The sequence below is a fragment of the Mycteria americana genome, chromosome 3 (genome assembly GCF_035582795.1).
Source record: "Mycteria americana isolate JAX WOST 10 ecotype Jacksonville Zoo and Gardens chromosome 3, USCA_MyAme_1.0, whole genome shotgun sequence".
Lineage (NCBI taxonomy): Eukaryota > Metazoa > Chordata > Aves > Ciconiiformes > Ciconiidae > Mycteria > Mycteria americana.
In genome coordinates this window covers 89,093,008-89,107,985 of record NC_134367.1, presented here as the reverse complement: position 1 = coordinate 89,107,985, position 14,978 = coordinate 89,093,008, and the positions used below count along the sequence as shown (strand labels likewise).

The window sequence follows — 14,978 nt, the reverse complement described above, 5'->3', positions numbered from 1 at the left end:
ACTCTGACCTACTAGACTGAGATAAAATCTACTAACTCGCATTTATAGTAAGGGAAAGGTTCTGGCAATCTTCTTCTCATTTGTACGTATTGCATGAGGGAGCTCTCCCTGTCTCTGTTCCAACAAGCTGTTGTGTAGTGATGGGTTGAGCTAACCTTGCTGACTGAGTCATATTTCCTCCAAATGGATCCAGCCTGACTGAGGACAGAGCAGTGTGTGTGTATGTGTGTGGGCTTAGAAGAGCTCTTTCCTTGTGCAGTTAAAACGGGGCGACTTCCTCGTCTCTCCTCCCTTCCTCTCGGTGCAGGTAAACATAATTTGTTCAGGTTCAGAAGGCCACGCGACCAGTACTGCCGCAAGGCAACTTCACGCCAAACACCCTCCCTTCAGTAGGGCTTTGTACTGGTCCTCTAGTTGTTTGACTTGCCTCCCCCCCCCCCCCCCCCCGCAAGTGAAAATTAGCTTTTTACCCAGGCTCCGTAAGGAAGCAGACTTGTAGAGAAGTGCTGCCTTTCTGTTCTTGTGAAACCCTCTCTACTGTTTGTTTTCAAGTAACTTTTGACCAAATTGGAAAAATTCAACCACTGTACAACTCAGTGCCTGAGGAGAGCCCCAAATTAATGCTGTGGAAAGGGAAAAAGAGGGAAAACCGAGCGGTTTTGGTTAGCCGATCGGCTCTGTGCTGAGCTCCAGAACAGTGCTGCTTGTCCGGTGGAGAGTTAATGCACTCGAAAAACCTTTGTCAGCCCCGTGGCTTTGTTAGCCCCAGCCTGGTCTAGTTAAAGATCAGGTCTACGCATGCCTCTCGCCGCTGCAGCCGGTGAAGAAACGGGGGGTATATAGCTCTACTTTTGTCCTTATGTAACTGTGTTAACAAGGTTGTATCAGGCTAACTATTTTGAGTAGCAGTGTTCGTTTTCGAACCCTTTACGCAATAAACCGCGCGGACTAGGCCCGAGACGGGCGCCCGGGAGCGAGGGGAGGGAAGAGCTGCCCTGCCTGCCAGCCGGTGGCCTGGAAACAGGGCCGTTTAGTTGGGCTAGGACCTTATTCGGGTTTAATCCACGCCAGAGGGGCGGACGGAGGCCTGCCCGGGTGACACGGTGACTGACTTCCAGTCCCGAGTGGATGATTTTGCCGAAGCGGTGTATCGCAGAGGGGACAACAGCGGTGCGTGCAGCCGCGCTTCCTGCTGCCGCCTGCCCAACATGGCGCAGGTACAGCTGTTAGCGCGGAGCGGGGCGTTCCGGCAGGCAGAGCTGCTCTTCCCCTCCGCTCCGCTCCGCGGCCCGGCGCAGCGGCCGCGGCGGCGCCCGGCACCCCACGCGTGAGAGCGGCGGGGTCCGCGCGGAGCCGCTGCGCTCGGGCGGGTATTTACGGTATGGGCGCGCGCGGGCGGCCGTTACGGTAGCGGGGGGGGGGGGGAGGGACTACGTGCGCGGGGGCGGGGCGGGCAGTGCTGCGTGCTCGGCCCCGCGAGGCGCGTCTCCCTCGCGAGCTCGGTGAAAGGATTTGGCGCCAGGCGGGTCCGCTCTGCAGCTGCCGCAGCCGCACGAACCAGCCGCGCCACCCACCCACCGCCTCCCGCCGGGGCCTCGACCCAGAGCCGCCGCCGTCCGCCCCAGCCCAGAGTCGCCCGCGCGCCGCCCAGGGATCGAGCCGCCGCCGCCGCCATGAGCTGCTCGCCCGTGAACGTGAAGAAGCTGAAGGTGTCGGAGCTGAAGGAGGAGCTGAAAAAGCGGCGCCTCTCCGACAAGGGCCTCAAGGCCGAGCTCATGGAGCGGCTCCAGGCCGCGCTAGACCAGGAGGAGGCCGGCGGGGGAGGCCCCGCCAGCAGCGCAGTTGAGCCTGGCAACGGCAGCATGGAGGGGGAGGCAGCCGAGAGCGGCGGGGGCGCCTCGCAGCTCCACCAAGGAGGAGGCCCCGACCAGGCCGCGGCCTCCACCGCGGAGGACGACGACGAGGAAGGGCTGGAGGCCGCCGATGGCGACGCCATGGAGCTGGGCGAGGAGAACGGCGAGCGGGCGGGGGCCGGGGGCGGCCCCATGGAAGAGGAGGCGGGCGGCGAGGAGGAGGAAGAGGAGGAGGAGGAGGATGAGAACGGGGACGACCAGGGTTTCCAAGAGGGGGAGGACGAGCTCGCCGACGAGGAGGAGGCCGCGGCCGGGGACGCCAACGGGCACGGGGAGCAGCAGCAGCAGCCGCCGCAGCCCCAGCCCCAGCAGCAGCAGCCCCCGCCGCTCCTGCAGCCGCGCGCCGCCGCCAAGGAAGCCCCCGGCAAAAGCGCTGGCGGCGCTTCGGGGCCCCCGGCGGCGGCGGCCCCCTCCGGCCCGGCGGGCCCCGCCAAGCAGCAGCAGCAGCAGAAGAAAGCGGAAGGTGGCGGTGGCGGCGGCCGCCCCGGGGCTCAGGCCACCGGGGGTGAGTGTGCGCGGCGGGAAGGGGTGTGGGGGTGGGAGGCCGTTAATCCCCCCCGGGAACCCCCGTCGCGGGGGGGGGGGGGAGGGGGGGCAGCGGCCAGGAGGGCGGTTTCCGGGGCGCGCGCGGGAGGGCGTTCGCGGCCGGCGCGAGAGCGGGCGCGACGGCGGCGCCTCCCCCGCGGGGAGGGGGGGGTGGGATCCACCGCCCCCCGCGCGGCTCCGCTCCGCACCGCACCGCGTGCTCCCCGCCGGGCGCTGCGGCGGGCCCCGCGCGGGGGGCGGGGGTCCCGTGAGGGGCCGTTGCGCGGGGTCGGCGGAGGAGGAGGGGCCGTTGCGCGGGCGGGGGGGGCGGGGGGGGGGGAGGCGCGGGGAAGGGGCCGCCGCGCCGGGCCGCGGGGGGAGGGGTGGCGGCGGAGGGGCCGCTGGGGCGCGCTGTATTGTGCTGAGGAGCGCTCGGCGGCGTGACGTCACTTCCGGCCTGGGCGCTGCACGGGATGGCGTTGGGAAGGCCTGGTACAATGGAGGCGGGAGGAGGCGGAATCCCTTCCCTGCAGGCAGCCGGGCGGCCCCACGCGGGGCTGCCGCCCGGGCCGCCGCGCACGGCCTGCCGAGAGGAGGCGCAGTCGTGCGGGTCGCTCGGTGTCCTTGCGAGCGGCCGGGAATGTCCCGCTTTCGGGGTGGGGGGGTGGGGTCCGATTTTTTTCTTTCTTTTTTTCCTCACCGCTTGGGAGCGGTCTGGCTTTTCTGTGGGGATCTTAACATCGGGGACCGTACCAGCTGCTGCGTGGTGTGCTGGCCGCTCCTGTCGCACATCAGAGATGATTTAGCAGACAAGTTTTGAGTCTTCTGAGATAGTTTGAGATACGGGGTTTTATCTTAGTACAAAGCAAAATTCTTTTTTAGGGTACTATTGCTTTTCCCTTGCTGTAGGTTCTTACAGTTTCCAAAGTTGGAACCGTTGTATAGGATTTTATTCTCAATTAAAGAGTTACTTGGTGTAATTAAAATCATTAATTCTGTTACAGGAGATGCTAAAACAGAACAAAAGCCTGGTGAGAAAAAGAGGGGAGTGAAGAGACCACGTGAAGACCATGGCCGTGGATATTTTGAATACATTGAGGAAAATAAGTACAGCAGGTAAATAAACTTGATACTGGGCAGCATTTTGTGAATGAGCAGCAGTAAGGTACAGAAATACTTATTTTTAACAGTGTGGAAATGCATGTAGCTTTAATATCTTTTGTTTGTTTTTGTTTTGTTCAGGGCCAAGTCCCCTCAACCACCTGTTGAAGAAGAAGATGAACATTTTGATGACACAGTGGTTTGTCTTGATACTTGTGAGTAAACATGCTTTCCTTTACTTTGGAAAGATGTGGTGTTATGCTTTTAATCTTAAAACCACACTTTCTGAAATGTGGGTTGAATACATTTATTGACTTTCATTACCAAGTAACTTTAAAAAAAAAAAAATCAACCCCCAAAAAAACCAAGAAATGGTGTTTCCACTCATTTTCAGTATACAAAATTACAGAAGGATATATGGGTCTTCATATTAGCAGTAATAAGCTTGGTTTTCACATGAAGTCTGTGATACACAGTTTTCTGAAGAAATCTTAACCAAAACACTAATCTAGTATGGAGACTAAGCTGACCAAATGTGGAGTGAGCATAGAACACCCTAGAAACAGCTTATATGAGAAACCGATTATATAGCACATGAGCTTTTCACTTCAGAAAGTTCCAACAGTCAGTAATGTAGGTGGTTACAGTGGTACGATTTGTGAAGTGAGCTTTCTGCATAACTTGCTGAGGCCCTATTTATGTACCAACCAGTGGAGTATTTTTTTCATGTTTTTCTGACAAATTTAACCAAAAAAATCAGGTAAGGTCTCCTGAAAAATGACCCATTCATGCTACGTGGGAGTTTGCGGGGCAGGGGTTGACTTTTGCAAATGGTATGGCAGAGAGAATTGGTTGGAAGGGCATAGGAATTGACAAGTACCTACAAACAGCAGGGGGTTTCTTGAGGCAGATTATAAATGTTACTATTGTTGTGATGTACCATGACTGGAGCAAATTTGACATTTGTATTCTTGAGGGTAAGTATAAGGATTTAGTGCAGTGTTAAAAAATTTAAAATAAGTGACGCTTGAACTTGTTGGATTCTTAGAGTGCCATGGAAGGAAAGCTTAAATTCTGGCATTATCTGGCATATTTGCTGGTAGTTCCAGGTGTGTTTTTTCTCCAAGAAATGTTTTGAAATGGAAGGAGGTGTTAGTTTACAGCCATGTAAATTGCTGAATATGCCATCATTGACATTTTGGTAACTAAATCTCAAGTTTCTAGCCACTAATCTGGTGAGTAGCCACCGTTGTGGGAGCTTCTGATTTTCCTAATAACTGAGTAGAAGCGACTTTTATTAGTTATTTCTACTAGAAAGTTTTGTTACTGGACAAACTTTGTGATTTAGTTTAAAGTATTGACAGACTGCTTGGAGATCAGAATGAAACATAGCTTTAAGACCGAATTGTGTAACAACTTGGCGCTCTCTTTTCTGGACCATAATGATCCAGACATATAAGAGGTTTAGCACTCTTAAGGGCTTTTTATTACCTGCGTCTTACAAGGAAGCTGTAACTTCAAATTCTGTTCTCATTTGTTGTTCTAAAAGTAAGCTACACAGGTGGGTTTCTTCTGTATGATTTTATCTGGTTTTCATGTAACAAATAAGTTAGAAGTACTAATGAGAAAATGCTTGGATCACAAATATTGTAATTGCAACTGGGGGTGGCTTTATGCAAACAAAACAAGATCTCGTGCATGAGAGTTACCAGTAATACAGGGAAGACTGCATTTTAGCATACTCGGGCAGCGTGCAGATTTTATACCAGGGCAGAAGGACTCACTGCTTGCTAATTTTGCTCCTTTCTTGTAACTGTCAAATAGGTTTGGAATTTCTTCAAGGGATTCCTTGCTCTGGGGAATTCAAGTGCTATATCCTGCACCTCATGTTACCATTCTGCATTGTCTCTTTGAAACCTACTAGAAGATTAATTTGAAACTTCATGGTGCTGCAGCTCTGAAGATGTCTGTAAAACAAAGGTTCCACTTAAGTTCTAAGAGTGATAGGTGAATTCATAGTGCAGATCGTGTTACTTAGGTGAAGCAGGTTCTCTTACCGCACTCTGCGTGCTTAACCTATCTGCATTTGACTTAACTGACTTTATTTTAATTGGCTTAATCTAATTGGACTTGCTAAATGACTACATTAACCAAAGTACTACTTTCAGTACTTAGACAAAAATACTTGTGTTCCTATTTACTTCTCAGCTGCCCTTAGGTTTGGGCACAAGGGGTAAGAAGACTTCAAAAAAAGGCATCTAGCAAATAATGCAAAGAGCACAATGCAGATTCCTTTGCTCTATATTGATGGAAGTATCTCGGGTAACTGACCAAAAAGGTTCAAATAGATGAGGTGAAATTCAAGTTTTTAAGCAGATGGAAAAAATAGAGGGAATTTGACAGAAGTGAAGACGGCACCTTGAAAATTATTCTTGTTAGCTAGCTTTTCGTAAAATTTTTGGCTGAGCTTCAGCCTGCAGCTCTATCTAGGCAGGTGTTCAGTTGCTTTCCTGAAAGATGCTGAGCACTTGCTGACAGTTTGTCTTGAAAATCACCTTTGAAAGCTGAAATCACCTTTAATGCATAAAACTGGAGAGCTGTACTTTATTTTGTAGTGAGAGTAAACAGAGTGATTTTTATGTTAACAGATAACTGTGACCTGCATTTTAAAATATCAAGAGACCGGTTTAGTGCTTCCTCTCTGACCATGGAAAGCTTTGCTTTTCTTTGGGCTGGAGGGAGAGCCTCCTATGGAGTTTCTAAAGGCAAAGTCTGCTTTGAGATGAAGGTGAGTTAAACTGATGTTTTATGGGAGACTGTTTTGCATGCTTAAATATTGTATTGTTTATACTTTTCATGGGTTTTGTACTTAGTTAAAACCAATTCAGGTGAACAGAACTTTCAGAAGGCCTTCTCTTACGAGCCTGTGAAATGATTCTTGATAAAAGTTCGCTCAATTAGCAAAACTGCTTCCTCTTTTATAAGAACTTCCATTTAACAAAAAAAAAAGCAGCTTGCATTTGTCCTGAATGTGTAGCTTCTGGTCTCATTTTTGAACCAAGAATTTTATTTGGCACCTCATGCATCAACACTTGAATTTTGATACTTGCTAGTCAGAAGTTTGCTCGTACTTTCTGAATATTACAGCAAGCTTGGCTTTTTTTAAAAAAGGGATATAAATTATCCCAGCAGCCCTTTTTTCTGTCCCTACTTAGTCTTTGAGTTTGACCTGCTCTAAGCAGGGATTTGGGCTAGATGACCTCCAGAGGTCCCTTCCAACCTAAATTCTGGCTTGCGTGTGCAGTGAATGTGAGTATTTAGCAAGTACTTGAATTTTGAGGGCAAGAGTTCTTCTAAAGGGTAAGAATGGCAAAAAGCAATCGGCAAAAAGCAATCAGCCTCATAATGAACAGATTTCTTCCAACTTGTTGACGAAAGAATAACAGGAGGCACAAAGCGTGATTTCTTTTTTTTACTTTGCCATGTTAAAGCCTTCTTTGCATATGATGTGCCTGTGTATATAAATGCTTACTCTGTTCTCTTCCTCTAGTACTTTCAAATCTAACCACTACCATGAGGAGTGGGTAGTGATCCCATTCTCCATGCTCTTGCATTGAGCGATTTCTCTGTCTGTTGGTACCTGTAACTTTGGAAGGCCAATGGAGTGAAATTGATGTCAGTATTTATTGCCCTGTTCACTTTCAAATCAGTTTCACCTTGGTCACCTGACTCGAATAGTTGTGGAAACTGGTAGGATACTGATCAGTTTTTCACTTTAGTTTGGTGAAATTTGTAAAGGCAGTTAGAAAACAGCTGGTTGCCTACAGATTCCAGTGCTTTAAGGTGGTTTGTTTGAATCTGGTTATGTTGTTTGGAAGCTGGCAACTTGCCCAGGAAGTCTGCTTACTGTGGAAAGGGATCAGTGTAATATTTTCCCCAGTCTATGTAAAGCAATTTTTTTATCCATTACCGCATTTTATTGGCAAAGTAATTTACTGTTAATCCCAACTTCATAGTGATTATTTTTAAAAAATATGTATACATCTTATTTGTAACTTTAATACGGTATCAAAAGGATTGAGGCTTTTGGCCACTGAGAGGGACTGCTATGACTAAGTGCTTTGAAGGTATATAGTATCTTGCATCTTCATTCCTCAGTCAGGAGATGTAACTATTTAGTGATTGGCTTGTGATTTCACATACTTAAGCATGTTTTATTTTTGCAGAAGGTGATTACTCAGACTTAGGAAAGATTTAACCAAAGCGTAACGGTTCCAGATGTTACCTTTGTGTTTCCATCTTGTTAGTGTCAATAAATACTGCATACCTTTTAATGAATAATTTAAAAATAGGTTACAGAAAAGATTCCTGTTAAACACCTGTATACAAAAGACATTGACATACATGAAGTGCGAGTTGGCTGGTCACTGAACACAAGTGGAATGTTGCTTGGTAAGACTTAAACATTTGATTACTTTTGTATTATTTATTGTGTATGTGGTTGAGGTTAAGTAATTTTTTTTCTTAAGCAGATGGGAAAAACTTAGTGATTGTAGCCCATGTGTTCTGAAAAGTGGTCTTAACTTGAATTGTACACTGGGCATGGTGCGAGAAAGTTTTACTGGGACCAAATAAAATAATGAAATATTCAGGCCTGTAAGGATTACATGATTTGAGAGTTAATTCTTTTGGTGGTCAAGTATGGGTTGTGGAGAACATTCTTGAAGACCTGACAAGACAAGATTAAGGATTTTTCCTTTTCATGTAGTGTCATAAAGAGGAAGAGGGGATTTTTGCCGCCCTTTTTTTTTTTTTTTTTTAAGAGTGAGGTGTGGTATAAGACTTAATGAGTGGAGAAAAATTCCTGAGTAACTACATTATCATTCTTCTGGCTTGGGGGGAGAATCCTCATTTCTGAAAGTAGCTAGGAAGAAAGAAGTACAACTTCATTAGACACATGGGAACTGACCATAATGGTATTTATAACTAATACCTGCTGCTGAGATACATCTTTGTGGGAAATATGTATGAACTGGTATGTTCTAACATGAGCAGCAACTTTCTAGTTAAGTACTTGAGTTCCACCTGAGTCCTTGTTTGACACTTCCTGTTAGCTTGTTCCTTGCAGCTTCATCCTCAGCTGTCGCATAGGCTGCATGTCTGCTAAACTCCCTTTAAAATGGGGAGGGGTAAGTGCTACTGGAGACTAAATTCAGAAAGCCTTTCTGACTAACTACATTACAGGTATACTGGTGCATAATCAGGTCTTCAGAGTTTAAAAATACTTGGTCATGTCTTTATCTGGCAGTTCAGCTTTATGTCAACATGAATCTGGAACCAGCAGCATAAGGCTCTTAAAACTGGGATGGGGGAAACACCACTGTTCCATCTCAAGTAAGGGTATTGAGTTTTTGAATACCAGAATGAGCTGTAGCTGTTTGGGGGACATAGCTTGTTTTGGCGTTAATAAAAACATTCTGAACAGCAGCTTATTTAAGTAGCTGTAAAGTGATTGTATTTCTAAAAGGTTAGGTGAAAATGCCTATTTTTAATAAGTTTAAATTATTTCTTCAGGTGAAGAAGAATTTTCTTATGGGTATTCTCTAAAAGGAATAAAGACATGCAATTGTGAGACTGAAGACTTTGGTGAGAAGTTTGATGAAAATGATGTGATTGGATGTTTTGCTGTAAGTTTTCACTTATATTTTCTTCTGAGGAAAAACATCCTTGAATTTTTAGACTGCTTTGATGTGAGAAGCAGTAAACCAAATACAGAAAAACTTGGAGCAAGACAAGTTGTTTAACATGGGGGGAGGCAGAAATAACAGGTATTATCAACAGTGACTGCTGTGAACATGTTATGACTTCATATTCACAGACAAATATCTTTAAAGCCTTTTAAAAAAAAATCGTATCTTAAATGAGATGATCATTGACAGTAACTCATTTTAAGAGAAAGCTTTTAAGTAGTTCCTTTATGATATAACAGTATTACAGAAGTTGAGTGAATATAGCCAATACAGTGAAATGACTAATATAACTTTATAGAGTAAGGTGAGTAATTTTATCCAAACTAATGCTTTGTTTGAAAACCAGAATTTTGATGGTGATGAAGTGGAACTCTCATATTCCAAGAACGGACAAGAGCTTGGTGTTGCATTCAAAATAAGTAAGGAAGTTCTTGATGGGCGGCCACTCTTCCCACATGTTCTCTGCCATAACTGTGCGGTTGAGTTCAACTTTGGTCAGAAGGAGGAACCTTACTTTCCTGTACCTGAAGAGTATACCTTCATCCAGAAGGTCCCCCTGGAGGATAGGGTCCGAGGACCAAAGGGACCTGAGCAAAAGAAAGATTGTGAGGTAAGTTTCTTGTTGATAATCTCAAAGTTGCCGAGACAGATGAATAGAAGGGGTGTTTAAGCAGACTATTACACAACTCTCTGACCTTTTTGTTTGGGGGCTTTAATACTTGGTATCCTGTGACTCTTCACCTCGCCTGGCACTCCCCTGCCCCCCAGTCAATTTCCATTAGGCTTGCTGGTCTAAGCTGCGTATTAAAGAAAATCTTTGAACTAGTATCTCAAGTATAGAACCTGTCGTCATAGGTGGTGATGATGATTGGCTTGCCTGGAGCTGGCAAGACTACATGGGTTACCAAACATGCAGCAGCAAATCCTGGGAAATACAACATTCTTGGGACAAATACTATTATGGACAAAATGATGGTAAGTGATAATATGACACTTTATTTGTTGATATTTTAAAGACTTGCTGTAGATCCTAGGTCTTGGGCTGCCACAAGGTTCTTTTGTATCAAAGAAATCTAAGAAACTGGCTACTGATTAGCTAGTGACCATTAAAGATTTTTATCTTGCTGAGCTGCTACTCATACATGGCACAGCAGGATTCTGAAGCTTTTTATCACCGTCCTCAGAATAGAACACTTAGCTTTGAATTAGTAATGTGATGAGTATACCTTCAAGTCAGCTGTATTGATTCACCTAGATTCTTTGTTTATAAAGCTCTGTCTTATGGAGGCTTTGGGAATTTCAGTTATGAGCTTGTAGCCATGGCCTTCAGTTGAACAAACCTTGAAGCGAGGTGAAAAGCATTTAGCAAAGAAAAATGTCAGCCATGTGTATCGGGGCTACTTTAACTCTGGAAAATCTCTCCATAGGTTGCAGGTTTTAAGCGGCAGATGGCGGACACTGGGAAACTTAACACACTGTTGCAGAGAGCTCCACAGTGTCTTGGAAAGTTCATTGAGATTGCAGCTCGTAAGAAGCGGAATTTCATTTTGGATCAGGTAGAAGCTTCAGTGAAAAATGATTAAAGACATTTGTTATAGGCTGTAGTGCAGTAATTAAATGGGATTAAAGTTATGTTGTAATAGCAGTTGTTTCACTTACTGACGTACTACTCATTCAGGGGACACAAAGTTGAGATATTACTACAAATGCTTGTCTGAACTTCTCTGGATTTATGGGATGTGGGAGGAATAGTGTTTTAACACGTGGATATGAGCTCGTAACTTTGCATTATGCAGCATCTTTATGTCCAGTTATTTGTAAACTTCATTGCAAGCTCTTGTAGAGGTGAAGTCTATACACCATAAGTTGACTTCCTTAACTCTTACAATGACAGCTACGTGTAGTAAGTTACTGCATTTTTTTCAGACAAATGTGTCTGCAGCTGCGCAGAGGAGAAAAATGTGCCTGTTTGCAGGCTTCCAGCGCAAAGCAGTTGTTGTTTGCCCAAAAGATGAAGACTACAAGCAAAGAACACAAAAGAAGGCAGAGGTGGAGGGAAAAGATCTTCCAGAGCATGCAGTTCTCAAAATGAAAGGCATGGAACATAATCCTATACTGTGTTTTAGGATGCTGAGTATCTGTTCAAAGGATTAAGTAAACGTGAAGTCTAAAAAATCACTTTATCTTAAACAGCTGTACTTAAACAAAACTGGAAGACTATTGTAACTCGTAGGACAACACTATATTGTGTTCCCTCTGCTGCAGTCCTTAACACTACTCAGTTATGCTGATATGCTTCATGCAGATGCACAAAGCTGTCTTGGCATAAAGTGCCCTATATAAGTGACATATTTGGCAGAAACTGGTGTTCTGAGTGGAGGCTTATAAAAGAAAAAAGATATAGGCAGAATGCTTTCAAGGTTTGGAACAGTACTGGCAACTCCATGAAGACCTGTTTATTTCTTTTATCACTGTTACATTTCTTAAATGATCAAATTATGTAATTTTGTCCCTATGCTGAGGGAATGCGGGGCGGGGGAGGGGAAGAATGGGAGAAAGGTGGTTAAATTACGGCTTTGATTGTAGCTGAATGTAGATGCTGAATACTCAGTCTTTTTGCAATTATAGGGAACTTCACACTGCCAGAGGTAGCAGAATGTTTTGATGAAATAATCTATGTAGAGTTGCAAAAAGAAGAAGCTCAGAAGCTTTTGGAACAATATAAAGAGGAAAGTAAGAAATCTCTTCCGCCGGAGAAGAAACAGAACACTGGCTCAAAGAAGAACAAGAAGAGCAATAAAAATCAATTTAATAGGGGTCAGAGAGGTCGTGGAGGATTCAACATGCGGGGCAACTTCAGAGGAGGAGGTGAGCCTAGAAATAAGCCTGTAAATTCTGGAGGTTGCTGCTGCTGGGGAAGAAGAAAAAAGCTTGTAGTACCTGCATTGCAATTATTAGGTAGTGGGAAATTTTATTTCAGCTTCAGTAAGCTTAATGTACTAGTGCAAAGTTAATTGTCCAGCCTTAAAAGTGAGCATTGCCAAAATCCTGGATTACACTGTTCATGTGGTTTGAGGCACAGCTTTGAGTTTTTGTTAGGTTTGGTGTTCACTTGTGTACCAGGCTGTATTGGTGGGGTAGTGCGTGGTTAAATAACCATTTTTCACTATGACCAGATAACTTGATCTCTGCATTGAAATTTTTGCACTGAATTTGGACATCTTCTATGCCATTGTTATTTTGAACAGTAATCTTCACGTAAGAAATGCTTAAGACCTAACAATTACTTGATTGAAGTAACTCTCTCCCTGCAGTCCCTGGCAATCGTGGTGGATACAACAGGAGGGGAGGCAACATGCCTCAGCGAGGTGGTGGAGGTGGTGGTGGTGGCGGTGGCAGCAGCGGTGCAATTGGCTACCCATATCCTCGTGGCCCTGTCTTTCCAAGCAGAGGTGGCTACTCAAACAGAGGAAACTATAACAGAGGTGGAATGCCCAACAGGGGAAACTACAACCAGGTGATGCTTTTGGGGGGATTTATTAGTTGGACTACAGTACTTTGGATGATGTTGTTTGAAAGGTTTGGTGGCTGCAAATAGCCACAGACTTGTTTGTGGTACTGCACTAATCCCCCACTAAAAGGCCTAGCTTTCTAATGTGGTGTATGTGCCCAGAGCTCTGAATGTTGTGGAAGTTCTGATACTGATGTGGGGGTTCCATGTTAAGACTGTACCTCTGTCGTCTTAAAGATGAAGATTTTTAGAGTGTGTGTGTGTGTTACGGCTTGGGTTTGATTTTTTTCTTTATTTTTTTATTTAATTTTTTTTCCTCCAAATAGTAGTAACTGTTGTTTGGCCTTAGGGTTAAGGTGTATCTTTATCAAGTGTTTAGGGAACTTTCTGGAAACAGCTCTGAAGAGAGTCTTTGTCTTGGTGTCTGGTATCAAACACTAGCCTAGGCCTTAACTGGTGGAATATCAGTGGAAGTATGTGAAAACATAATTTGGATTACTGAAGAGCCAGCAGATGGAGCCCAAGCTAGTAAACATGGCTCAGGTTTGTCTAATACTGACAAACAGGAGAAATGCAATATTTTATCTACTAGTATCAATGTCCCTTTTGGTACTGTAACTTTTATTTGAAGTTTTGTGGACTGGCTCTTCTATTTTCAGTTGCATGGCCCATATCCTTTTGTCTGATCAGATAACACATCCTTGTAGCAACTACAGCCTTTCCTAACTAAAAATAGGCGAGCTCTTGTATTTTTAGTTGTCCTGGTGCAGTTTAGCAGCTGGAAATAGGGTGAGTCAGAACTGGATTAGCCAGCTTTCCAGACCACTGGCAACAACAGTGTGAGCTGGCTTAATTCTGAGGTTCTTGCCCCATGTTTAAGCAGCAGTTGCTTGGGGGGGGGGAGGCTTTTGGTGTTCCGGTGTTTTTCAGGGAGGTGGTTGGTTTGTTTGTTTTAACCTAGGCCTAATAGCTTGTATTTGAAAGATTCTATATGGTATGTGATGTTTTGGTGGTAATAGAAAGATTGGTGTCAGTACACTTCTGAAAAATCTGTATAGATGAAGTAGTTAAAAACTGTTGTCCTCTTGCAGAACTTCAGAGGAAGGGGAAATAATCGTGGCTACAAAAACCAATCTCAGGGCTACAACCAGTGGCAGCAGGGTGTAAGTAGTCATTACTTTACCTTTTCACTGATGTTAACTTGAATGTTTCAAAATACTGTCTGAAATAATTGGATGTGTAATCAAAACTGGATAGCAAAATCTTTTAATGCCAGGTAATACTGCTATAAATAGTTTTCTGTGCAAAACTTAATCTGGCTTGATGGTCTCAATATATCAAATATCAGCTATGGCTTATCGGTCTTAATGGTATGTAGTATTTGGCTTCACGTTACTACTGTGAAGTGAACTTAACTGCCTTCGGTTGTTTAGGAACTTGCTGCTATTTGAGAGGACTCTTCATCTCAAGTTCCAGGAGAACTAGATGTTTGTTAAACACTTTTTCTCTGTAAGAAATGTAACTGTTATGTAATTACAGGTTAAAATTAACTATTTATCCATCTATTGCAGCAATTCTGGGGTCAGAAGCCATGGAGTCAGCATTATCACCAAGGATATTATTGAATACCCAAATAAATGAACTGATACATATTTCTCCAAAACCTTCACAAGAAGTCGACTGTTTTCTTTAGTAGGCTAACTTTTTAAACATTCCACAAGAGGAAGTGCCTGCGGGTTCCTTTTTTAGAAGCTTTGTGGGTTGATTTTTTTCTTTTCTTTTTTTGTACATTTTTAATTGCAGTTTTAAAGTGATTCGTAAGAGAACCTCAGCATTGTGCACGATAAGAGAATGTGTCAGTATTTCAGGGTTCTACATTTTATCTGTAAAATGTGACTTTTTTTTTACCACAACAAAAGTAAAACGTTGCTTTGTACCTGGTGTCTTTTTATTAAAGAATTTTCTCCTTTTTCCCCATCCCCCAATTTCTAAGAAACAGTCGTGAGTCATGTCACAATACGATAGAAATGTTAGCAACCAGATTCGTACGGAGGCTCCTTAGCAGCCCTCATGAATACCGTGAGATCATGTAAAGCTCCATATTACACTCCATCCTCTCTATGAAGCTGCTGGGTGGGGAGGGGAGGAGGGGGAGGTAAAAGTTTCTGGCAATAACTA

The 14,978-nt window shown here is 44.7% G+C and overlaps 1 protein-coding gene across 1 annotated transcript; it reads left to right on the top strand.

Moving 5' to 3' along the window:
* Positions 1–1,463: 1,463 nt before the first annotated feature.
* Positions 1,464–14,736, top strand: HNRNPU (heterogeneous nuclear ribonucleoprotein U). Its single transcript, XM_075496028.1, has 14 exons — positions 1,464–2,418; positions 3,443–3,554; positions 3,681–3,754; positions 6,188–6,327; positions 7,892–7,991; positions 9,114–9,226; positions 9,636–9,899; positions 10,145–10,264; positions 10,717–10,845; positions 11,216–11,384; positions 11,918–12,157; positions 12,604–12,806; positions 13,892–13,963; positions 14,372–14,736. The coding sequence occupies exons 1-14, from the start codon at positions 1,674–1,676 to the stop codon at positions 14,423–14,425; spliced, it is 2,535 nt and encodes an 844-aa protein (XP_075352143.1). The 5' UTR covers positions 1,464–1,673; the 3' UTR covers positions 14,426–14,736.
* The last annotated feature ends 242 nt before the right edge of the window (positions 14,737–14,978 follow it).

What these genes read in the sequence shown, in the direction of transcription:
- HNRNPU (XM_075496028.1), top strand. Translation starts at nt 1,674, where the DNA reads ATGAGCTGCTCGCCCGTGAACGTGAAGAAGCTGAAGGTGTCGGAGCTG. An exon ending in CACAAGTGGAATGTTGCTTG is followed by an intron (nt 7,992 to 9,113) that starts GTAAGACTTAAA and finishes TTATTTCTTCAG; the next exon opens with GTGAAGAAGAATTTTCTTAT. An exon ending in TGCAGTTCTCAAAATGAAAG is followed by an intron (nt 11,385 to 11,917) that starts GCATGGAACATA and finishes TTGCAATTATAG; the next exon opens with GGAACTTCACACTGCCAGAG.